This window comes from Erythrolamprus reginae, chromosome 3 (genome assembly GCF_031021105.1).
Source record: "Erythrolamprus reginae isolate rEryReg1 chromosome 3, rEryReg1.hap1, whole genome shotgun sequence".
NCBI classification, from domain to species: Eukaryota; Metazoa; Chordata; class Lepidosauria; order Squamata; family Dipsadidae; genus Erythrolamprus; species Erythrolamprus reginae.
The window spans coordinates 59,034,682-59,060,514 of record NC_091952.1 but is presented as its reverse complement, the minus strand read 5'-3'; the positions used below and the strand labels follow the sequence as shown (position 1 = coordinate 59,060,514).

Sequence of the window (25,833 nt, the reverse complement as noted above, 5' to 3'; positions counted from 1 at the left end):
AAATACTGTATCAATTATTTTTAGATTTCATTGGGGAAACTGATAGATTTAGGACTTTTGAAATTGTGTAATAGCAAACTGGATTTGATTGAGACTATAATAAAGGATTGAATTTGTTTATCATGGAAAACTTAATCTTCCCTAGTCTTCTTATTAAAGATGATCATCCTACAGTTTGCCCAAGGCAAAGAAGAGTGAGTATTAATCTTGTTAAGGGGACATTGGTAGAATATACAGTATTTTCAGTGCTGTGATAAAAATAATTCAAAGTCTTGGAGGCAATAGAGCCATCTACTGGTCTGTCTTGTTAAGATGTTAGATTATGGTTTACCAAAGGAATATTGCTTGTAATTCTAACTCAAAAGGATACATTTTTCAATGACTTATATACCTTCTTTCCTTTGCTAATATATTATCTGAGGGAAAAATGTGAGAATGAAGATATTGAAGGGCAAATAAGTAACCAATATATTAACTTGGTAATCATTATTAACAATATGTCAGTTTTGTGGACCAGCCCAAACAAGAAGCATATCCAGGAAAAATCACTCAGTTTTTATTCTGAGATTTCATTAACAGAAATTTGCAAGCCTGCCCTGGCTCACTTTTACAATCCCAAAAACTAAGGAGGGTCCTTTCTGAGGCATTTTCCGTGCCCCCCTTCTTGTTTCCTACCTTACCATTAATTAATTAATTACATTACATTTATTCATTATATTTATATGCCGCCTAACTCCCAAAGGACTCTGGACCCTTATCTGATAGCTGATGTCAGATAAGACACCCCCATCTGTCTCCTAAGGTAATTCCTATATTCCCTTACACTATAGTTGCTTAGAATTTATTCCTTCCTTTCTGAATAACATATTAGTATAAAATTCTTTCCCCCTTCAAACGGTGTATGAATTTATCCGTGGGCTGTCAGACTCCTCAATGCAAAATAACATCATAACTATGTCAGTATGGTGGATTTGCAGGGCTGGCGCAACATGGAACATGTTCATAGTGGTGCAATAGGACTGGGTGTTTGATAATATGTGTTATTGGGTTAGGGCAGGGATGAAATTCAGCAGGTTCTGACAGGTTCTGGAGAACCAGTAGTGGAAATTTTGAGTAGTTTGGAAGAACCAGCAAATACCACCTTTGGCTGGCCTCGGAATGGCATGAGAATAACATTTCAGCTTTATCTTACCTTTGTGTGTCTCATTCCTGTTGTTTCTATGAGTGAATATTCCATGTGCTTTTTACTTGGACCCACATCCCGTGAATATAATTGTCAGGTGAGTTTAGAGTGTAAGCCAGTTGTTCCCAACCTTTTTTTGGCCATGCTCCACCTAAGCATCTCTAAAACCCTGAGGCCTCCCCTCCATGACATATAGAAACATAGAAGATTGACGGCAGAAAAAGACCTCATGGTCCATCTAGTCTGCCCTTATTCTACTTTTTGTATTTTATCTTAGGATGGATATATGTTTATCCCAGGCATGTTTAAATTCAGTTACTGTGGATTTACCAACCACGTCTGCTGGAAGTTTGTTCCAAGGATCTACTACTCTTTCAGTAAAATAATATTTTCTCATGTTGCTTTTGATCTTTCCCCCAACTAACTTCAGATTGTGTCCCGTTGTTCTTGTGTTCACTTTCCTATTAAAAACACTTCCCCCCTGAACCTTACTTTAACCCTTTGACATATTTAAATGTTTCGATCATTTTCCTCCCTTTTCCTTCTGTCCTCCAGACTATATAGAATGAGTTCATTAAGTCTTTCCTGATACGTTTTATGCTTAAGACCTTCCACCATTCTTGTAGCCCGTTTTTGGACCCGTTCAATTTTGTCAATATCTTTTTGTAGGTGAGGTCTCCAGAACTGAACACAGTATTCCAAATGTGGTCTCACCAGTGCTCTATATAGCAGGATCACAATCTCCCTCTTCCTGCTTGTAATACCTCTAGCTATGCAGCCAAGAATCCTACTTACTTTTCCTACAGCCTCACCACACTGCTTACCCATTTTGAGACTGTCAGAAATCACTATCCCTAAATCCTTCTCTTCTGAAGTTTTTGCTAACACAGAACTGCCAATACAATACTCCGATTGAGGATTCCTTTTCCCCAAGTGCATTATTTTACATTTGGAAACATTAAACTGAAGTTTCCATTGCTTTGACCATTTATCTAGTAAAGCTAAATCATTTACCATATTACAGACGCCTCCAGGAATATCAATAATTCTTATTATTAAAAAAGTGAACTATTCATGCGGAGAAAGCTTAAATTCTCCTCTCCTATTCTCTTATTTGCATTGAATCCAATTTGATATTTTGTTTTCTGTTCATTTACTGAAATACTCCCTTAATGTACCATATAAAATTTGCAGCTGTGGGAGTATATAGGTAGCCCATAACTTACAACCACAATGGAGTCCAAAATTTACATTGCTAAGTGAAAAATTTATCAAGTGATCAAGGATGCTGCAATAAGTGTGAAGAATGGTCATAAGCCCCCTTTTTCAGTGTTGTAACTTCAAACGGTCACTAAATGAACTGTTGTAAGTCGAGGACTATTTGTGTTCATAATAGATAAATAGGCAAGCTAAGAAAGGACTTCGAAGCATAATTACCGCAAATTAAGGGTTATGTTTTAATTCTTATGAAGTTGCCAGAATTTCATGGTTTGTTTGAATCACAATTCTTAACATCCTCCCAAAGTATAGCTCTGAAACTTATTTGGAGAAATCTTGGAATTCAGCTAGTTTAAACTTCTTTATTTGCATAGCTAAACAAGAAAAAAGCCACCAGTATTTAAAAAGTCCAGGGCTGAGAAAACATTTGGTGATCATAGAAACATAGAAACATAGAAGTCTGACGGCAGAAAAAGACCTCATGGTCTATCTAGTCTGCCCTTATACTATTTTCTGTATTTTATCTTAGGATGGATATATGTTTATCCCAGGCATGTTTAAATTCAGTTACTGTGGATTTATCTACCACATCTGCTGGAAGTTTGTTCCAAGGATCTACTACTCTTTCAGTAAAATAATATTTTCTCATGTTGCTTTTGATCTTTCCCCCAACTAACTTCAGATTGTGTCATAGACTGCATGTCACAATTGTTTTAGGAAGGGGTATCAAATTCTGGTTATGTAGCAATTATATGGATGTTTTACTACACCTTTTATTATTGATTAGATTTCTGTCCTGCCTGTTGTGCAGGAACTCAAGATAGCATACATAACGCCGCTTATTTGGATTGTTGGCGAAAGTTGGATTGAGGGAATGTGACTGTCACCCACAGAATCACCAATCGAGTTTATATATTTCCTGTTGCTAAGTGGTGGGTGGTAGTGTGATATGTGATGCAATTGTGGGTAAAGATGCAAGGGCAGTGTGGAATCACGAAACCTTGATTTCTTCAGTCCTAAGCTAGACACAACCCGGTTGTTATTAAGTTCTGAATAATAAAGCTGCCGCTTTAAGTTACATCATGAGGAAGGTTGGTATTTTTTGGTGTCTGTGTGTGTAATTTTTTTATTTTTCTCCATACAAACTTTTTCAATAAATTTCAAAATACCTTCATAATACAATAAAAAAAATATTGAGTTAATAAACAATTATAATTGCCCCCCCAAAAAAGTTATTAGTTCCCAATTAATTATTTCCTGTATTCATCGAGCCCCCCAACCTTGACCTCTAATTTTGTCATCTAGATATCTAATTTTCTTCTAATTGAATCCAACCTTAATTTCCTTTAAACTTTATTAGATTAATATCATTAATCTAATTCAGGTATGCCATCCTGCCTACTCCTCCTTATATATTCTCCAAAACCCTTACAAGAGAAAAAAAGACGTTATCAACTAAAGAAAAAGAAAGAAAGAAAATTATAGTCTTAAAAAGGAAGGGAAAGAAAAAGTTAAAAAAGCAGAGAAAAACCACAACATAGAAATTAATCCATTAATTTAAGTCTTCAGTTCTTAAACATTTATCATAATATTGTAATCATATATCATTCAATATAATAATCAGTTATTATTCAAATATTTATCAGGAAGGTTGGTGTTTAAGGAGTAACTGTCTTGTGTGTTTCCTGCAGAACATGGGGAACAATTCATTTGCTGGGTGTTGGGTGGTAGGGGAGCTGCTACTATTAGAAACATACTAGATTTGTATGCCGCCCCTCTCCGAAGACTCGGGGCGGCTCACAACAATAATAAAAACAATATTCCAGAGAAAACAAATCTAATATTAAAAAGCACATAAAACCCTATCATATTTTTAAAAGCAAACAACATAAACATACCCAAACATAAATATATAAAAGCCTGGGGGAAAGGTGTCTCAACTCCCCCATGCCTGGCGGTATAGATGGGTCTTGAGTAATTTACGAAAGACAAGGAGTGTGGGGGCAGTTCTGATCTCTGGGGGGGAGTTGATTCCAGAGGGCTGGGGCTGCCACAGAGAAGGCTCTTCCCCTGGGGCCCGCCAAATGACATTGTTTGGTCGACGGGACCCGGAGAAGGCCAACTCTGTGGGACCTTATCGGTCGCTGGGATTCGTGCGGTAGCAGGCGGTTCCGGAGGTACTCTGGTCCAATGCCATGCAGGGCTTTAAAGGTCACAACCAACCAACACTTTGAATTGTGACCGGAAACTGATCGGCAGCCAATGCAGCCAATTAGATGCTGATGTGTATTATTTTTAATTTTCATTCTCATAGGGAAAGTGAAGCCTGACAAACAGTTAAGACCACTCATCTTGCCATCCTCACCTCGGACCAAAGTGGACAAGAAACAGATCTTCTCTGCTGGCTGTAACATGGCTTCCGCTCTTTTGCCATTCAGCTACAAAAGAAAACTCAGGACTCTGAACTCCTCTTCTCAATCGCCCTAAGGAGTCTGCTGTGGCCTGAGGCAACTCTGGGATGATGAGGTGCATGGCTGGGCTGGCTCAGAGGGCCTCGCTCAGCATGGTGTTCCAGAATCGCAGAGCCCAGCTTTTGCTGATCAACTCCTTGACCTTTGGCCTGGAAGTCTGTCTTGCTGCCGGTGTCACATACGTGCCACCCCTCTTGTTGGAAGTAGGAGTGGAAGAGAAGTTTATGACAATGGTTCTGGGTAGGTGGCTTCTTTTCTTCTTCGCTGGGTGTGGATATGTGGGTGTGTATGCTTACCTGTCCATCAGTCAAGGCCTTAGGGTTGCCAACTGAACAATATTCAGGCTGCAATAATAATGTCGTGCAGGTGAGTATTTAAAGTGGCATATTATGGATTAGGACAGGGATAGGCAAAGTTGGCTCTTCTATGACAAGTGGACTTCAACTCCCAGAATTCCTGAGTTAGCATGATTGGCTCAAGAATTCTGGGAGTTGAAGTTCACAAGTCATAGAAGAGCCAACTTTGCCTGTCCCTGGATTAGGATATAACAAATATAACATAATTGCTATTTTATATTAAACATGTAGTCTAATCCAGATATGGGCAACCTAAAGTCTGCAAACCATATCTGTCCCTATATTGTCTTTATATTTGGATCACCAAATATTGGCAGCATAGTTCTCCGTACTGAAGGAGCGGGTCCAGCAGTCACATGGGTTGCTCATGTCCAATCCGGTGGAACTGAGCCTAGTATTAAAAAAGCTTGCCGGATCCGCCCCTTCCCCAGAATTCGCTCAGTTCGCATATCCTGCGGTTGTATTGTGATAGCTCGTTCAACATTCTAACACCTTCCCTTCGATCCTTTTCTTCAAAAGTAGTAAGATTTGTTTTATCATTATTATTTACTTGCACCAATAGCGCCAGCCGTTTGCGGCTCGGCTTTTTTCTTTTGGAGAAGTTGCGGTTTCGTTTCCCCCCGGCGGTTTTGCCGGTTACGATTCCTGCGGCCGCTTGTGGATTCTTCTAATCCTTTGGCCTGGAGGTCCTGGTGCAAGTATTAATCTATTGAATTATTGATTATTTATTGTATACAATATATTTAAGGGCTTAAGAAATACCTCCTGCGGAGTGAGACGCCTTCTAGTCTCCTGGACTTAGTCGATCGCTTCCCCTTTAAGAAATTTACGGGGCGATTTTTTCGGCGCGAAGGCCTTCGCGCCCTTTTTAAATCTAGGCCTCTCGTGTTGGCCTCCTGCCAGCCGCGTAGGCCTCAGTCCACCGCGTGGATCCCGGAGCGGGCCTTGGGGGTCCCAGGCTAAATTCTCCACCGGCTAAGCCTCCAACCAGAGTGCCTTGGTTTACTTAATTATAAAGTTTAGGGAGGCTGGCCCCGCTGGATTTGGGGGCACGAACTCTGGGTTTGCCCAGATTGTCCTCAAGTTTCAGCAGCTTCGAGGCCTCGAAGCAGGATCCATTCCTCTTGGGAAGTCCTTGAAATTCTTCTCCTTATTATTCACTTATTGGCTCAGCCTTGTCTTCTGTTAATTGTCAGACTATGGCTACTTTTCCCAAGAGAGGCACAACTAAAGGTCCCAGAGAGGCCAGGCCTACAGGCGATGAGATTACTAGTATCCCCCAGGCCTCTTCCTCCTCTTCTCCAGGGGCCCGCCCCTCGACCAAGGTCACCAGGGCCGAGAAGAGAAGGGACCTAGCCCTACAAAAAATCCATGACAAATCAGCAAAACGTTTGAAAGTGCAGGCCCAAGTAATCAGTAGTCAAGACCCACCAGAGGCTTCTAGTCTTCCTCCTTCTGGGGTCCCTGTGTTATCTCTGGATGAGCCAAACCTAGACAGACCCCAACCTAACCTATGGGGCATAGGTCCAGAGGAACCAGATATTATTGAAGATTCCCCCCAGCCAGGATCCTCCCAGGCCTTTAGGGATTCTTCTGCCATTTCTGCTGATATTTCCAGCTTACCTCCTGAGTTCCAGTCTATTTTTGCTGTGTTGTCCAAAGCCATTGATGCCAAACTCTCCACCATCAATGAGCTTCCCTTACCTCTTCCTCCTTCTCGCTCCTCCCGCCCCTTGGGTTCTCCCCCAGCGGTCAGAGCTCCTATGCAGGATGATTCAGATTCCTCCCAGGATGAATATGAGGATATAGAGGATGATGAGGATGCTTTTCAAGGCTTATCAGATGATGAGGAATCCCAAATAAAGGTTCCTCCTCCAATTACTATTTTTCCTTCTCAATTATTCAAATCTCTCCTCCTCAAAGCTAGAATTTCTACGGGATTAGCGGCCCAGGAGAAACAAGCCTCCACTTCCACTGATCCCCCGGAGGAGAATTTACCTTACTTCACAGAGGAACAGGAGGATAACGAGGTAATTCCTATGCCTAAGTTGTTTAAAGATGCTTTACTCAAACAGTGGGAATTTCCAGCCTCTGGCCTTAATCCCTCCACCAAGGACAGAAAGTTGTACAAACTTTCCTCTTCCTATGAAGAGCTTCTATCCTTTCCCAAACCGGATGAACCTGTCAAGATTCTTCACTCGGCAGCGGCTGTGCCAGGCGAGGCGGAGGAAGTCCTCCGCCCAGAGGACAAGCGCATTGAGCAAATGCTCAAAAGAGGATTCACCGCTGATTCCTGGGCCACTAAAAGCTCTGCAGCGGCTTCCTTTTTCTCCAGAGCCATGCTGCTGTGGCTTCGTCAACTTCAACAGCATATTCCTCCCGATGACTTGAGAGGTCAACAAGACTTCAACAAGGTCTTTGCAGCTGCCCAGTACGTGGCTGATGCCACCTTGCAATCTACTAGATTTTCTGCTAAGTCTATTGCAGCTTCTACTACGGCAAGAAGACTCCTATGGATTCGCCCTTGGCAAGCGGGAGTTCGCCAAAAGTGGCAGTTATCCCAGGGTCCCTTAAAGCGCGACCTTCTCTTCGGTGATCTTCTGGATCCACTCCTCACGGAAACCACGGACAAGAAGAAAGTTTTGGGTCCAACCACAAAAAAGGCTACCAAAACGCAGTCCTTTCGTCGCCCAGGGCGCCAGCAAGATCAAGCGGCTTCCTACCAGAGATCTCCAGGTCAGTATTCCCCCCGCTTTCGTTCCCAAGGTAGGAACTCCAGGGGTAGAGGGTTTCGCTTCCAAAGGGGAGCTTCCTCTAACAGGGCTTCAAAAAAACCTAGATGGTAATCTTACCTCTATTCCCATAGGGGGTCGCCTAGCTCATTTCGCCTCTAATTGGCGTCTCACCTCCAAGGACCCTTGGGTCATTGACACTGTTCAAACAGGCCTTCTTTTAGAATTTATTTCTCCTCCCCCTAAACGTTTTATTTCCTGCCCTTCTCCCAGGTCATCCTCAGATTGTAACCGTATGGAGGAGGCCATTTCTCATCTATTGTCCATCAGAGCCATTCAACCGGTCCCTCCCGGTCAGAAGGGCCTAGGTTTTTACTCCATCCTATTTATGGTTCCAAAGTCCTCCGGAGGTTGGAGAGCTATTTTGGATTTAAAGAAACTAAATCTATTCATCAAATATAGGAAGTTTAAGATGCACTCCTTGTCTTCTATTTTGGCCGCCATTCACTCGGGAGATTTCATGGTCTCCTTAGACCTCACTGAGGCCTACCTTCACATTCCTATAGCCAAATGCCACAGAAAATTTTTACGTTTTTCCTTTCAAGGCAGGCATTTCCAGTATAGGGCGATGCCATTTGGCCTTTCCTCGGCCCCTCGGGTCTTTACAAAGCTCTTGGGGTCCCTGGCGGCCTATATCCGGGCGTTTCCCATCCACATTTTATGTTATCTTGATGATATTTTGATTCATGGGAACTCCCTAGAGAAAGTGAAAACAGACCTTTCTGTCACCATGTCAGTCCTTCAGGACCATGGATTTTCCATCAACTTTGATAAAAGCCACCTCCAACCTTCCACATCCATTTCTCACCTGGGATCCATTATTGATTCAGAATCCTCCCAGGTCTTTCTCTCTCCCGAGAGAAAACTCAGTATAGTGGAGTTAATTTCTAACATTTTATCTAATTCTTCAGTTTCCATAGTCACTCTATCTTCCCTTTTGGGGAAGATGGTGTCATGCATAGGCATCATTCCCTGGGCTCGCCTCCATGCTAGGGAACTCCAGTGGCTCCTGTTACCTTTTCAGAGATCAGGGCACAGCAACTCAAATCGACGCATTGTCATCCCACTGAGTGTTCGCAGATCCTTCAAGTGGTGGAAGTCTCCGGCCATGGACAGAGGATCCCCGTTCAGGTGCCCGGATCAATTTGTCATCACCACAGATGCCAGTCTATCGGGATGGGGCGCCCACGCCCAGGGGATGATAGCCCAGGGCACGTGGTCCCCGGAGGAAGCTTCCAGGCCAATCAATTGGCTAGAGTTAAGAGCCGTTTCCCTGGCTCTGAAGCATTTCTCTCCTCGCATTCCCAACCGGCACGTTCTCATTCTTACCGACAACATTGCCACGAAAAGCCATATTTGCAGACAGGGGGGCACGAGATCCAAGGCTCTCATGAGGGAGGCCCTCAAGTTGGGCCTTTGGGCGGAAAAACATCTCCAGTCGCTCCTAGCCGATCACACCTCGGGGAGTCTCAACGTCCAGGCGGATTGGCTATCCCGGGCAACGATAGACCCAGGAGAGTGGAACCTCCATCAAGACCTGTTCCATCAAATCACCCTCAGATTCGGCCTACCAATCCTGGATCTCTTCGCGACCAATGCGAACGCCCAACTCCCTCGCTTCTATGCCAGATTTCCATCCCCGGGAGCGGAAGCAATCAATGCCCTCCGGAGTCCATGGCCTCCAGGCCTACTCTACGCATTTCCTCCAATTCCAATCCTCCCGGACGTGATTCACAAGGTCCTCACCGAGAGGGCCCGAGTAATCCTAATCGCCCCTCACTGGCCCCGCCGGCCCTGGTTCGCGGATCTCCAACAGCTGTCCGTCCAGGACCCTTGGCGACTCCCCGTTTCGGGGGATATGCTGCGGCAGGGGGCCTCTTTCCATCCAGACCCGGAGTGGTTCCACCTCACCGCCTGGCTGTTATCAGGAGAGATTTAGAACTGCGTGGTCATGACCCCGATTCAGTGGAGGTCATTTTGAAGGCCAGAAGGGGTTCGACCAATCGAATCTACGACCACACGTGGTCCAAGTTTCACCAGTGGTGTCTACAGGAAGGTCTCTCCCCTCTGTGCATCCCCATACACAGAATAATTTCCTTCCTTATGCAAGGCTTCCATAAAGGACTTTCCACCAGCACCCTCCGGCGTCATCTGGCAGCCATTTCATCTGTCCTAGGGGGTCCCCGCAGACAGCCTCTCCGATCCTTCCCTGAAGTTCAGGAATTCCTCAAGGGCATAGCCAACCTCAGACCTTCCAAGGTCCACAGGTACCCATCCTGGGATTTGCCACGGGTTCTCCATTCCCTCACGCAGGCACCATACGAACCCCTAAAATCGGCGTCCCTCAGGTACCTATCCTTTAAGGTAGCATTCCTGGTGGCTATTACCTCTGCCCGACGCATTTCGGAGCTGGCTGCCCTCTCAATCAGGCAGGACCTTTGTCAATTCCATCAGGACAAGGTAGTCTTGCGACTGGACCCCACCTTCTTACCCAAGGTCAGTTCCATGTTCCACAGATCTCAGGATATTGTCCTACCTTCCTTCTGCCTCCAACGAGACCATCCCTTGGCAATTAGATGGCACACCCTGGATCTCACCAGAGCGCTGAGAATCTATATCCAACGCACAGGACCCTTTCGGAGGTCAGAAGCACTTTTTGTAGCCTATCATCCCAGAGTCATGGGGGCCAAAGTGTCTTCAACAGTAATAGGCCGTTGGATCAGAGGGACTATATCTAAGGCCTATGAGTCGGCCTCCCTCTCAGTTCCAAGGAACATCACAGCGCATTCCACCAGGAGCGCAGCCACCTCGGCCGCTTGGGCGACTCAAGCCCCGTTGGAGGAGGTCTGCAAAGCAGCCACTTGGGCCTCGCCAAATTCCTTCATCAGGCACTACAAGATTGATTCTTACGCTTCAGCGGACGCTGCCTTCGGCAGAAGGGTACTCCAATCCGTTATCTCACACGATAGCAAGCTAATCCCACCCTAGGGACCATCTATTGGGTATGTCCCATGTGACTGCTGGACCCGCTCCTTCAGTACGGAGAATAGGCGTTGATTGCTTACCTGAACGCCTCTTCTCGTACGGTGAGCGGGTACAGCAGTCACTTCCCGCCCTTGTATGTGTCTTCTTTACCTTTCTATATCTTTCTTCCTTTAACAATGAGAGTTGAACACTACAGAGCTTCACAACTGAGCCTAGTCTATGGATTCGCGAATTCTGGGGAAGGGGCGGATCCGGCAAGCTTTTTTAATACTAGGCTCAGTTCCACCGGATTGGACATGAGCAACCCATGTGACTGCTGTACCCGCTCACCGTACGAGAAGAGGCGTTCAGGTAAGCAATCAACGCCTATTTCACCAAATATTGGCAGCATAGTTTCTCACTGGATTTGGCTGCAAATCAAACCGTGTGTGGTTTTTTTTTAAAAGGTCTGGGTCGCAGTGATTCTCAATCTTTCTAATACTGCGATCCCTGAATACAGTTCCTCATGTTGTGGTGACCCCAACCATAAGTCTAGTGCCAATCCTCCCAACAGAGCTTTAAGCTGATTGGCAGGAAGGTCAGAAGGACACCCCCACTGTAAACGCCTGATTGGTCAGATTGTAAAAATATGTTCCAAGATGCCAGAATAGAAGCTTTAGTTCCTAACCCCATGGAAAATTTGTCTTTTCCCATGGTCTTAGGTGACCCCTGTGAAACGGTCATTGGCCCCCCTCCCCCAAAGGGATCCTGACTCACAGGTTGAGAACCACTGGTCTACAAGGATTGGAAGCTCTGCATTTTAAAAGATGTTTCAAGATTATTCCCCCTGTCACACAGGATGACTCTTCTACATTTGTATCCAGGCTTTCCTTACCTTTGAAGTTGACTTCTGTTGCTAACTTCTTTTCCCTTGTTTTAGTCTGTTGAAGTCACATGGCTACACACATACTCCATTTTGGAAAATGAGTGACGGGATTTATTTATTTATTATTTATATGCCACCCCGAGTCTTCGGAGAGGGGCGGCATATAAATCAAATAAATAAATGAATGAATGAATGAATAAATAAAATTTTATTTATTAATCAAATTTGTATGCCGCACCTCTCCGTAGACTTGGGGCGGCTAACAACAGTAATAAAACGATATAAACAAATCTAATATTTAAGTTAATTTAAAAAGAAACCCCAGTTTGAGAAACCAATCATACATACAGACATACCATGCATAATTTTTTTATAAGCCTAGGGGTAAGGGAATATCTCAATTCCCCCATGCCTGACGACAGAGGTGGGTTTTAAGGAGCTTACGAAAGGCAAGGAGGGTGGGGGCAACTCTGATATCAGGGGGGAGCTGATTCCAGAAGGCCGGGGCTGCCACAGAGAAGGCTCTTCCCCTGGGTCCCACTAAACGGCATTGTTTAGTCAACGGGACCCGGAGAAGGCCAACTCTGTGGGACCTAACTGGTCGCTGGGATTCGTGCTGATAGACCCCCCTAGCAGTTATTAATTTCTCCTTAGAAAGCCTGGTTTTCCTCTTAGGTTTTGGAGACCTGGAGATAGGTTATCTGAGGTTGTATTTTTTTGTTTTCTGAGCATTTGTTTCTAGCTTCTGCTCTATATAATCCCCTCGCCTCAAATAATCATTTCTCTCCTCTTCTTGTTTTCCAGGAATTGGACCAGTTCTGGGCCTAGTGTTTGTACCACTGCTTGGCTCTGCCAGTGACCATTGGCATAGTAGCTATGGTCGACGGAGGCCTTTCATCTGGGTCCTATGCCTTGGTGTCTTCCTGAGCCTTCTCATCATCCCACACGCTCACCGCCTGGCCAGACTTGTTGCCTTGGATGCCCGTGCACTGGAGCTGGCTTTCCTTATCCTGGGGGTTGGCCTTCTTGACTTCTGCGGCCAGGTCTGCTTCACCCCGTTGGAAGCTCTTCTCTCAGACTTGTACCAAGAGCCCGATAGCTGCCGACAGGCCTTCTCTGTCTACTCTTTCATGGTAGGCCTGGGAGGCTGTGTTGGATACTTGCTCCCAGCTATTGACTGGGACAGTAGCTTCCTTTCTCCTTATCTAGGGGGTCAGGAGGAATGTCTCTTCAGCCTCCTCCTCATCATCTTCCTTGGCTGTGTCTTTGCAACTCTTTTTGTGACAGAGGAGGTGTCAGCTCAAGTAGAGCTCAGCTCAGGCCCTACAGGAAAGTCTTCGTCCAAGCCCCCATCATTTGCCTGCTGTCCCTTCTGGCTTCCAAAGAACTTTATGAGGACCAGGCACCTCGTCCAGGCCTTTAGGAATCTTTGTGCCTTGGCCCCACGCCTGCACGGAGTGTGCTGTCGTATTCCCAAGGTAATCCAAAAGCTTTTTGTGGCGGAATTCTGCAGCTGGATGGCCCTCATGACATTCATGTTGTTCTACACAGACTTTGTTGGGGAAGGATTATACCAAGGCATTCCCCGGGCTGAACCTGGGACAGAGGCCAGGAGAAACTACGATGAAGGTATGGAGTGTGCGAGAGTCCTTTTGCTTCTGTCCTTAAAGCAGATTACAAAACGGAGTGTTTTTAAAATTATGTAATTAGAAAATCCATTCGTATTAAAAATGTTTGATAATGGATGCAATTAGAGCAGACTTATATACAGTGTTCTCTCGATTTTCGCGGGTTCGAACTTCGCGAATAGACTATACCACAGTTTTTCAAAAAAATTAATTAAAAAATACTTCACGAGTTTTTTTTCTATACCATGTTTTTTCCTGCCCGATGACATCATCTGTCATCGCCAAACTAATAATTTTTGCAAATAAATAACAAAATAATAATAATTATTGTTAATAAATAATTATGTTTATAAATATCAGGATCACTAAGTGTCTTATTCAATGGTGCGTACCAGTAATAATGGTGAGTAAATGGTTGTTAAGGGAATGGGAAATGGTAATTTAGGGGTTTAAAGTGTTAAGGGAAGGCTTTTGTCCATAGCCAAAATGGTGTATTTACTTCTGCATCTCTACTTCGCGGAAATTCGACTTTTGCGGGCGGTCTCGGAACGCATCCCCCGCGAAAATCAAGGAAACACTGTAAACCTGCCTTTGCCATTTGTTATAAATTTTAAATTCTCCCTGAAACTTGGACTTCTTTGAGGAAAAATAGCAAGAAACTCATTATTATTCATGCACATAACATTAACCTATACCAGTGATGCCAAACCTTTTTTTCCTCTGGTGCCGAAAGAGCGTGCGTGCATGCTATTGCGCATGCATGAGTGCCCACACCCATAATTCAATGCCTGGGGAGAGTGAGAACAGCTTCCCCTGCTCTCTGGAGCCCAGAAATGGCCTTTCCCCAACTTCTCATGGGCCAGTAGGCTTGTGTTTCACCCTCCCCAGGCTTCAAAGGCTTCCCTGGAGCCAGGAGAGGGTAAAAACGCCCTCCCCCATACCCCCTGGAGGCTCTCTGAAAGCCAAAAATGCCCTCCCAGAGCCTCTGTGCGAGCCAAAAATCAGCTGACTGGCACCCACATGCACATTGGAGCTGAGCTAGGGCAACGGCTCGCGTGCCAGCAGATATGGCTCCATGTGCCACCTGTGACACCCATGCCATAAGTTCCCCATCATTGACCTATACCTTATTCTTTTATGAAAATATATTCCCTTGTTGCTAAAGTAGTTAATATCTGACTTTTCTGATTAATTGATTAATGTGTGGTGGCCTGTGAGCAAACTACTTTTTATTAATTAATAATAATAATAATAATAATTATTATTATTATTATTATTATTATTTATTAGATTTGTATGCCGCACCTCTCCAAAAACTCGGGGTGGCTCACAACAGTAATAAAAAACAATATTATAGCGAAACAAATCTAATATTAAAAAAGAAGCATATAAAACTCTATCATATTTAAAAGCCCAAATGAAATTAAAATGTTAAAATATTCTTTTAAATATTTGTCTTGCACTAAATCAAATGTGCAGACCCCCTCTCTGGTTGCAAAAGGATAAAACCTGTTCTCTCATCTCTTTCTTAACATGAAAAATTACCCAGAGGGTAGCTTTTTTTGAACGTTTCCTCTTAAAGCCATTTGATCTGTGGCTTGCCTTTGTTCCAATATAGCATATTGTTCCAAGGTCTGAGTGACCCAGTTTCAGGTTAACTAATATTTAACGTTTGTTAATGAGGTGTACACAATGCTGTTCAGTAATTGCCTCATCTTGGATCCGTGACCCGTGTATAATTATCTTTTAGAGATGCATGAAGAAAGGTTCACAAGGAACTGAAATGAGGCCCTGATTTAAACATCATTTTCAATATAAAAGAAATGTGAGCAACATTTGTCATTTGCAGGTAAAAGTTAACATCTCGGCCACAGTTAATCCTCAAATTAACAGCTGGATAAAGTTCTGAAACACTGAGCTATATTTGAGGTTTATGTTACTCTGTGCAAAACACCGGAGGACAGACTTGACTTCTGGCATATCGAATATTTAACACTTTAATTTCATAAACAGGTTGATCAATGTCCAGATGACTAACGATAGTTGGATTTATAAAATTTGAGTTTTTCCTAGCTAACTTGTCCATCTTCTTTATTTCACTATATATAAATATATATCTTTCTTCTCAGGAATTCGGATGGGTAGCCTGGGCCTCTTTCTTCAGTGCATCATCTCCATTTTCTTCTCAACAATCATGGATCGGATGGTGAAACACTTTGGGACACGAATGGTCTACTTAGCCAGCGTGGCTTTATTTCCATTGACCGCCTTCATCATGTGCTTCTCTCAAAGTGTTGTCATTGTCACTGTCTCTGCTGCCTTGACTGGCTTCCCTTTCTCAGTGCTTCAGATCATTCCATACACGCTTGCATCACTTTATCATCATGAAAAACAGGTAGGAGAAACATCCTGAGATGCCTCAGAGCATGGAACAAATGGATATAATTTTATTATGAAGTGTGGCACACGTACACTTTTTCACATAGCTATCTTGCATGAAAGCAGAAACTAGTACATAAGAATGGTTCCAGAAAAGGCTCTTAGGTAATTTTTCTGATGAATTCATATATCATCTTCCAGATGTGATTCTCCTATCATTCTGTTAAGGAAAAGGCAGAATGGTTGCGTAATAATTTGATTGCTAATACAGTGGTACCTCTACTTAAGAATGCCTCTACTTAAGAACTTTTCTAGATAAGAACGGGGTGTTCAAGATTTTTTTGCCTCTACTTAAGAAGCATTTTCTACTTAAGCACCCGAGCCCAGAAACGCTTCCCAAGAAATTTGAGAGCAGCACGAAGGCCCGACCAGTTTCCTGCCATTCCCCCTTTAATCCCGGCCATCTGGGCTGTCAGTGGAGCATTTTATTTTATTTTATTTTATTTTATTTTATTTTATTTTATTTTATTTTATTTTATTTTATTTTATTTTATTTTATTTTATTTTATTTTATTTTATTTTATTTTATTTTATTTTATTTTATTTTATTTTATTTTATTTTATTTTATTTTATTTTATTTTATTTTATTTTATTTTATTTTATTTTATTTTATTTTATTTTATTTTAATTTATTTTATTTTAATTTATTTTAATTTATTTTAATTTATTCATTCATTCATTCATTCATTCATTAAATTTGTATGCCGCCCCTCTCCGTAGACTCGGGGCGGCTCACAACAGTAATAGAAAAACAATGTACAATACAAATCTAATAATTAAAACTAAAAACCCATAATTTAAAAAACATGCACACAACATACCATACATAAACAATATAGGCCTGGGGAAGTTATCTCAGTTCCTCCATGCCTGACGGTGGCACTTAGGAGACTTTGGCAATCCAGAGCGAACGAAGCATTTTCCTTTCTCTGGGCGCTTGGAGAGGGAATAAACCTCTGCCAGCGCCCATAGAAAAGAAACGCTCCCTTTGCTCTGGGCAGCTGAAGAGTCACCACAGTGAAGGAAAACTGCCAGCTACAAAGCGAGCGAGCGAGCGAGCGAACGAGAGGAGAGGGGAACCCTTCAGCATGGGAAGGAAGAGGCAGCAGGTAGCAGCAACAGCAGCCAGTGTAGGGGAGGCAGCCTCATGCCTGCTCTTCCTCACCGCCTCAGAGTCCCTCTTTTTTTTTTAAGCCTTAAAGTTTTGGATTTTTTTCTGATTCCCCTCACCTCACCTTTTTCCCTCGGCAGCAACTCTCCTCCTTCTCCTCTTCTTCCTCCTCCTCCTCCCACCCAAATTCCGAGCTTTTATTTCTTTCCTAATGGGTTTGCACACATTATTTGCTTTTACATTGATTCCTATGGGAAAAATTGCTTCTACTTAAGAATGTTTCTACTGAAGAACCTGGTCACGGAACGAATCAAATTCTTAAGTAGAGGTACCACTATATTCCCAGCAATCCAGCTGAATTCCCAGCAATCCAGCCAAAGACTAAATTTGCTTAATGTATTAATGACTAAGTCAGCAGTATTTCATTTGATTGCTGCTTTATTGATTCTTGTCCATTGTCATATCAAGCTATTGACTATATAAAGTACTGTAGTATCTTGACTTGATCTTGTTTTCCCTATTTATATACATTTTAATAAGCAATGGATTTTTGTAGACTTGGTGTCCTAGCTATGAATCTTAAAACCTACATTTCTGAGCAAAACAACTAGGAAAGAGTGGATGGTTTCAACTAATATAAGAGAAAATTGCCATCAGAAATTCTGATTGTACAAACTCCTAGATTTTTCTAGAGGTTTTGTAATTGAGAATTCCAGTAATGACTTTTTAAAATATACATAATTGTCAATACCATAATCAATAAGTCTGGGATACCTGATACAAATTCCCAAGTCGTAATGGCTTCACCACCACTCGCCTTGGCAATAGTCATGCGGGATAACTTCATGCTAGCCATTGCATTTATGTATTGGGTAGGATTCCTGGATTCCTATGACCAGGGTTTGTTTGGCCTAGAGATCTATAAGTGGATTTTAAAGCAATAAGACAATTATATAATGGTGGCAAAAGAGGCATGTTCAGTTGATCCTTATTCAGTATGGCTGCCCTGATCAAACAATTAAACAAATACATAACTTCTATTGTTAAAACTGTCACTACTTTGCCAGTTTTGCATCCCAATCAAGATATGTCCAAAGCAGCTGTTCCCCATTATCTAACTGCACGACTACTGTATCTTCTTTGTAGACCTTTGTAGAGTGATACAGTTCTACCTATGCCTCCTCTTTTTTTCTTTGCCTTTTGTCAGTCCTTTATGTCTGCTTCCTCTATCTTTTTGCTTCTTTCTTCTGAAGTGATTGCTTCATAACAGCTGCCATCCCAGTGTTGCGAGAGCCAGCAAGACTAACTCTGTCTGAAGCTTCCAGTGCTCAAGCCGTGTAAGTCGGTTGCATTTCATGCATGCCCTTGAATTGTACCTTATAGGACTATCATTTTTCTGGAATCAGTTCCTGACTCTTCTGTTTTGGATAAAGCCGTTTTGACCAGGTTGACATTACATAAACCTAAATGGTAAATAAACTAATAAACATTTCATTGGTAACTAAATAGTAAATGAAAACAAACTGCTCTGAGCTCTTTTTTTAAAATGAATCTTCAATTCATGTGAAATAGCTTGAACAATACAGTGTTCCCTCGATTTTCGCAGGTTCGAACTTCGCAAAAAGTCTATACCACGGTTTTTCAAAAATATTAATTAAAAAATACTTCGTGGGTTTTTTTCCCTATACAACGGTTTTCCCCGCCCAATGACGTCATATGTCATTGCCAAACTTTCGCCTGCCTTTAATAAATATTTTTTAAAATAAACTTTAATAAATAAACACAGTGAGTAATAATCTAAATAGTTGCTAAGGGAATGGGAAATTGTAATTTAGGGGTTTAAAGTGTTAAGGGAAGGTTTGTGATACTGTTCATAGCCAAAAATAGTGTATTTACTTCCGCATCTCTACTTCGCGGAAATTCGACTTTCGTGGGTGGTCTCGGAACGCATCCTCCGTGAAAATCGAGGGAACACTGTACTTTTAATTTCTAGAAAACAGTTCTCTTTGTTTTCTTCTGTTGATCTCTATTTAAAAGCTTTCATCCTCACTTTTCTCTGCTCAGGCTGGTCATATATTTCATATCATATTCTGTGGTTTCTTTACTGAATTGTGTCCAACTTCTCATTACCTTTTATTTTCTTGTGCTTTCAGATATATTTGCCTAGGTGTAAAAGTAAAGAGAATGCAGCTCAACCAGAAAAGAAGCTGGGTTTCCTCAAAACCCACCTTCCTGCTCAGAAGCTGACCTACCAGAATGGACACGGTGGTAGCTTGTACTCTCCTCCTGTTGCCGGTTCTTCTCTCTGTGTCAGCTCACCATGTGAAGTCTCACTCATGATGATGGTGGGAGATTCTGACACTGCAGCGGCAAGCCGAGGCATCTGTTCAGATCTGGCCATCTTGGACAGTGCTTTTCTCCTTTCCCAGGTTATCCCGTCCCTTCTTATGGGTTCGCTGGTACAGTTCACACAGTCCGTCACAACTTATATGGCATCAGCTACCGGCTTTGGCTTGGTAGCCATTTACTTTGCAACCAAAGTTATTTTTGATAAAAGTGATATGGCTAAGTATTCAGTGTAGAAGGAGAAAAGTATAGAGGGGAAATTAATGTGTATTAAAGACACATTACTAGAGAAGAGCCGGGAGTGCAAATGTAGCCTCTTTTTCTACTTCTCTGTTTGTTCAATGAGATATGCAAAATATTTGACTGAAGGAAAATAACTGGATTGATCTCAGGGTATCTTAACAAAAAGTATGGTGTTGGTCTGCCTCTTTTTACCCAATGCCTTTAGTAAAAATCTGTGCCCCATCCTCTTTGAATCAGGCTCACAAGAGCCATTCGGACAGGGGTGCTGCTATGATCACTTCCTTAAGTTGTGCGGGTGGAAGATGACATAGTGCAGAAGGGACCAAAGATAGCTCAGAATTGCAATTTCTGACCTTGCTTTTTAGTTGCTTTCTGTATTGAAATGTTGTTGGTCAGCTTTTTGTACTGAGTAACAAGCCCTCACAACTTGCCGTGAGCCAGAAATCATGTGGAAGAATGTGATATGATATGTTAATGTTTTTGAAAATATGTCACAATAATACACTCCCTTCATTTTTCTGGATATGTTGCAGTTTAAAGTCTAGATGGTATCTGAGAAGAGCTACATAAAAGGGAGCTTGTTTAAGAGAAGATGCTGTGGTTATACTGGCAGCAACTCTACCACTGCATGAAGGAAATGAGACCTTCGTTGTCAGCTGATCCTTTCACCCACATCTGCCCAAAACAGAGCTTGCAATTAGTGTAAATAGTAAGACTTGCATAAACGGACACTGGAGAACATTTCTCTCTGGGGAATTGCCTGTAAGTGACTGACTGGCCTGAACAAACTACAGTGCCTTCTACTATGTACAATCCTAAAAAGAAGGCTTAGATTAGAGTAAAAACATTTGGGTGTAGGCTGCTATTTCGGCTAAGCAGATGTGTGGTCATCTACATTTCTGGGGAAGGACTGCATAGAAAAGGAACTATGTTCTTATGTACCACAAGGCAGGCACCAAACTGAGTTTTCCACTGTGTAATCCATTCTTTCTGCCACCCAGATAGAACATAGGCATTTCTTGGGCTAGAAAAGTATTATAAGCCAGACTGCCCCTTTTTAAGTGAATGTGCACAAACTCACACACTGACACACCCCAACTGTTTTTAATAAGCCATTTAGCTGGCATTGATTCAGTCAGCATCAGGCAGGACAGGTTTTCCTGGCCAGGACTAACATATATCAAGTACAAGAGTTCAGGGTGTATAGAACAATGTGACCAGAAGGTCAAGATCAACTCTCTTTCTCCAAGATAGGATCCTCTTTCCATGGGTTGCACCAATTAAAAGACTGTATTTTTAATTAGAACAATTAGTAGATTAGATCTGACAATAGTATTAAGTAAATAGGGATTGCTGGAAGCCTTAGGATTCTAGAATCTGGGATGGGAAAGAGGATTGTTTTCTATACTCTCCAAACAAACAAACAAAAACCAAATAGCATCATTAAAACTACAATTTGTATTTGAAGCTTCCATTGATGGTCTTTTCTTGGAATATAGAAAACCACTACAATGAAATGATTTTTTGGGATTGAGAGAGAGTAAGAGAGATGGATGCTTCATATTGTATCCATTTGATATAAACTTCAGTTGGTCATTTCTAATCTGACCCATTTGGCATTTTGAACTAGGAGATAAATCATCAAGACAATCATGTGGTCCTTTAAGCCTATGTCCATGGGTTAGTGTGCTACAATCTTGCAAATTATCACATTGTTAACCAGACTGACACAAGAACCCATTAGGAAATTGATAGATGAATTTGAACAGAAGACCCCTGTAGGAAAAATATTTTTTTTAATGGATTAATCATGCTTTTGTGAAATGCCTTAGGCAATTTTAACTAGTCCAAATTCTTAGCTTAAAGAAACCAGTCTGTTAAATCCTGTGAAAGATGACATTTATCTATGAAGTTTCCTGCTACATGACTCAGGTAATTTAATCTTCTGAGTGGAAGGAGTAAAGTTTTAAAACAAAAATAAGGGCAAAATGTCAGAACTCTGGAATAGGGAAAGATGTAAATAGAACCAGAAAAAGCAAAAAACAAAATTGAACACATTGCAATTACTTTGGCTTTCCCCAATCTGATGTTCTTCATACGTGTTAGATTATAACTCCGCATTCCCATCCAGCAAGATTACATGTGATGGAAGCTACAGTCCTAACATGTGTTTTCTTCTGATGCCACAAGTACAGGGATGTTGAAAATATATATTTGATATTAGACCCTAATAAGATTTCATGCTTTAAGTGCTGGCACATATTGTATTAGCCATCAGTACCACCTGTGTGATCAAACAATAAGTATTTGTATATTAATACGATGGTCCTTCAATAATGTTTACTCACAGATTAGCAAATACCTTAGACACACTTATGATTCCATGAAGCAAATGGAATTATTTTCCGGCAAGAATACGGAAACTACAACCTTCTAAAATAAGATGCTTCAGTCTTTCTTAATCTGACATCTTTCAAATGTTTTGCAGTGGCAGAAATTCTAAGCAATTCCATCCTATCTTGTTTAAATAATAATGAAAAATTCATTCATAGATAGAAAGTGTCAGTATCTCGGCTCTGGTTTGAATAGACAAATATAGATGTGTTTTTTCTTCTTCAGAGCAGTGAATCTAGTGATTGGTATTAAAAATTATGCCCGTTTTCACTGAAACTTTTTCCTCCTTGTAAAGTCACCCAGGTGCCCACATTTCTCTCTTGGTAGGAATGACTGTGGTTTATAAAAGGGAGCAATAAGTTTCCATTAGAGAAAGCAATCATTTTGGTCGGTCTTTTCCTCTATTAAATGTTAGTTAAAAGACTATAAGTAGCATTTTACTTGTTCACTGCCCAGGGTCATTTGATAACTATAATTTCATTTATTGCTGCAAATAAGATCTGGAATAAAAAACAAAAAGGGTGTCACTTTAGAAAAACAATTAATTTGAAAAATCATCTGAATTCAGGAGAAAGAAAGAAAGAAAGAAAGAAAGAAAGAAAGAAAGAAAGAAAGAAAGAAAGAGGACTTATGTGGAAATAGCTCAGGTTGTTTTTTCCAAGGAAAATAGTTCCATAGAATTATATTTGCCTTCAAATCAGTTATACCATTCTTTATAGTACAGTATGAGAGCCCTAACCATTAGCCTAGATCCTCTGTGCCAAAAGTGAGGGGCATTAGTTGTTTCTAGGATCCTTCTTGGGTTCTAGATCTAGAAATTCAGAAATCTGATCATTCCCCAATGGTTTTCTTGTTCTTGTTCTTCTCCATACAATGTAGCAAAAGATCACAACTATCTTTTATCAGCAAAACTTCTGCTTCAAAATAAATCATGGTATATCACTAGATGATGCAGTGGTAAGCAATTTTGTGTATAAAACATGCATAATCAGTTTTAAAGTCAATCATGCTGTTATCAGGATTTTTTTTAAAATATGGGTCTCTGAAAGTGGTATGTCATTTTTGCCTCTGCTATACAATCTTCACAGTATTTTCCACTCAGGCTAGATTTACATGCTTGGTTTAGCTTGATATGTCAAGATTAGGAGAGAGGGATAATATAGAAGTACAACAGAATTGGGGAGGTCTAGCTTGAGGTAAATTGAACTAGCTGATTGGTTGAAAAGATATTGGCAGAGATGCCTACACAAGAAGCTTGACAAACCATGCAATTCATCTTTTATACCAATCCCTAAAATTATAAATTAGGATAATTAATTCCATTTAGTCATTGGTGGTTTGACCATAATTTAGCTGTGTTCATAGAAACAATAGCCATAAACTCTTGAGTTAACAATTTCCATTACTAAGTTAATAAAACAAAATCTGAGTAACCACATTATACAGTAGTTTAGACTTCAGCATAAACCCATTTTTTGTTCTTGCATTTTGAACAAATTATCCATGGATATGGAATAGTGGAATAGGCTGGACAAACACGTGTGGGGTTTGTAACACATTGTGACCATCTTGGCTTTCTTATGATTAAATTTGTTCCATTGTATTATGTGGCACAATGCTGTCCAGTTGGAATTAGGAAACATAAATCTGATAAGATTTGTCTTGCTAATATGTGGAGGACTGAAAAGATATAGAATGAAAAGATAAATTCATGAGCCATATCCAAAATTAATATATATCAGTAACTTGGTTTAAATGAATATGATTGTCAGAAACATTCTTTTTATACTTGAGATGTGCTAACAAAGAATCCACTGGGTAATGGATTCACACACTTCCTTTATTGTTATGTTCCCATTATTGTTTGTCCCTAATGCATATCATTCACAAACTTTCTTTGGCCACGTTGAAACTTTGTTAGGGCACTGACTGTGGAGGTGACAAAATGTACAAATAATGACACGTGCATTATGATGGAATCGCACAAAATCTGCAACTTGTGCATTTGTGTCATTGTATGTATGTATTCATAATGTTTGCATGATTGCCTCTTCATATATGAATTGTCATTTTGGCATCACATCAGCTTTGGGTGTTAATTATTCCTCCTTAGTTAATAGTATTCTTACCTTTCCCACACAGCTTTATTTAAAGGGAATTTTCTGAATCAAGTTTTTGGCCAGTGATTAAATTATACCTTGTGCTATGTCCTCCCCCCATTAAAAAACCCCACCTGTATGGAATTTGTATGTTTATTTATTTATGGAAATAAGTATTTTGTACAGTTTGTGCAGGAGATATTAAAGTCTATTAAGGAATGTAAATGTTTAAATGTCTTTAATTTAAAACAATAAGAACTTTTGAATTTAGAACCAAATACCAAATTATTTACTTTTTTCTATCTTGAATTTTAAGAATGAATAACTTCTGAAATGGTAAAGTAAGCCAAGGCCATTCACGGCCTGATGAGTGTCAAATTTGATTGTGTCACATAAGGTATCACAGTTTTTTAACCTTTGCTGAGCCAGGGTGGGCGTGGCCTGATTGAGACGCATTCGGCCCATGGGCCAACAGCTTGACAGACCTGTGGGATAAAATATACTTATGGGGCTATATCATTGTGATTTGTTTATGAAAATGGGTAATTTCAACAGGAAAATTAAAAGACGAGGAGTTGAAGCTGGTCACAAAGTTTGAATAGCTTCCTTTTCAAGACATGGAATTTTCCATATTACAATAACTTATGGTTAGGTTACACTAAAAAATACATTTAAACAAAATTTATTATTTACTTATTTATTATTTGGATTTCTATACCGCCCTTCTCCATAGACTCAAATACAAGTTAATTGTTTGTAGGCAGTAAAATATTAAGTTAACAAAATATTTTTATTTTCAAATTTTACACTGGGTTTATAAAGCAAATATATTTGCGTTTCATACCAAATCCCATTTGCTTTGGATTGATTGTAGAACTGTATTGAAAACGTGTCTGGTTTTCACCCACTAACCCCACTAGCCTCTTTTTAGACTTGGCATGGATAACCTTTATAATAATAATAATAATAATAATAATAATAATAATAATAATAATAATAATAATAAAAATATTATTATTATTATTATTATTATTATTATTATTATTACAACTACCATTTACCAGTGGCAAAGAACTGGTGGGATCATAAGCCCAAAAAAGTGGTCGAAAATGAGCAAGCAAAACTACTGTGGGACTTCAGACTGACCGAATTCTGAAGCATACCACACCAGACATTGTGATTGTGGAGAAAAAGAAAGTATGGATCATCGACATCGCAATCCCAGGGTACAGCAGAATTGAGGAGAAGCAGCTAGAGAAATTAGTGAAATACGAAGATCTAAAAGTCGAGCTGCAACGACTCTGGCATAAGCCAGTGAAAGTGGTCCCAGTGGTACTTGGCACGCTGGGCGCAGTACCAAAGGATCTCAGCGGACATTTGAAAACCATCGGAATTGACAAAATCTCCATCTGTCAATTGCAAAAGGCCGCTTTACTGGGATCGGCAAACATAATTCCCCGCTACATCACGTAGTCCTAGGTGCTTGGGAAGCGCCCGACTGGTGATGAAATACGAAATCCAGCATAGTGATCTCGTTTGCTGTGTTGTATTGACATAATAATAGTAATAATAATAATAATTATTATTATTATTATTATTATTTATTAGATTTGTATGCTACCCCTCTCCGAGGACTCGGAGCGACTCACAACAATAAAACATCATACACAAATCCAAAGTTAAAACAGTCTTTAGCTCTATG

General features: G+C 40.9%; 1 protein-coding gene across 4 annotated transcripts in view; it reads left to right on the top strand.

Moving 5' to 3' along the window:
* Positions 1–24,356, top strand: part of SLC45A3 (solute carrier family 45 member 3) — a 70,441-nt gene extending 46,085 nt beyond the window's left edge. For 2 of the 4 annotated variants that reach the window (XM_070745520.1, XM_070745521.1), the window contains exons 2-6: positions 3,189–3,333; positions 4,716–5,112; positions 12,675–13,499; positions 15,628–15,893; positions 19,203–24,356. In XM_070745520.1, coding sequence (XP_070601621.1) covers positions 4,920–5,112; positions 12,675–13,499; positions 15,628–15,893; positions 19,203–19,631 — 1,713 coding nt within the window. In that variant the 5' untranslated portion in view covers positions 3,189–3,333; positions 4,716–4,919 and the 3' untranslated portion in view covers positions 19,632–24,356. The remainder of the gene's footprint in view (positions 1–3,188; positions 3,334–4,715; positions 5,113–12,674; positions 13,500–15,627; positions 15,894–19,202) is intronic. The other 2 variants (XM_070745519.1, XM_070745522.1) reach the window with 1 other exon arrangement.
* The last annotated feature ends 1,477 nt before the right edge of the window (positions 24,357–25,833 follow it).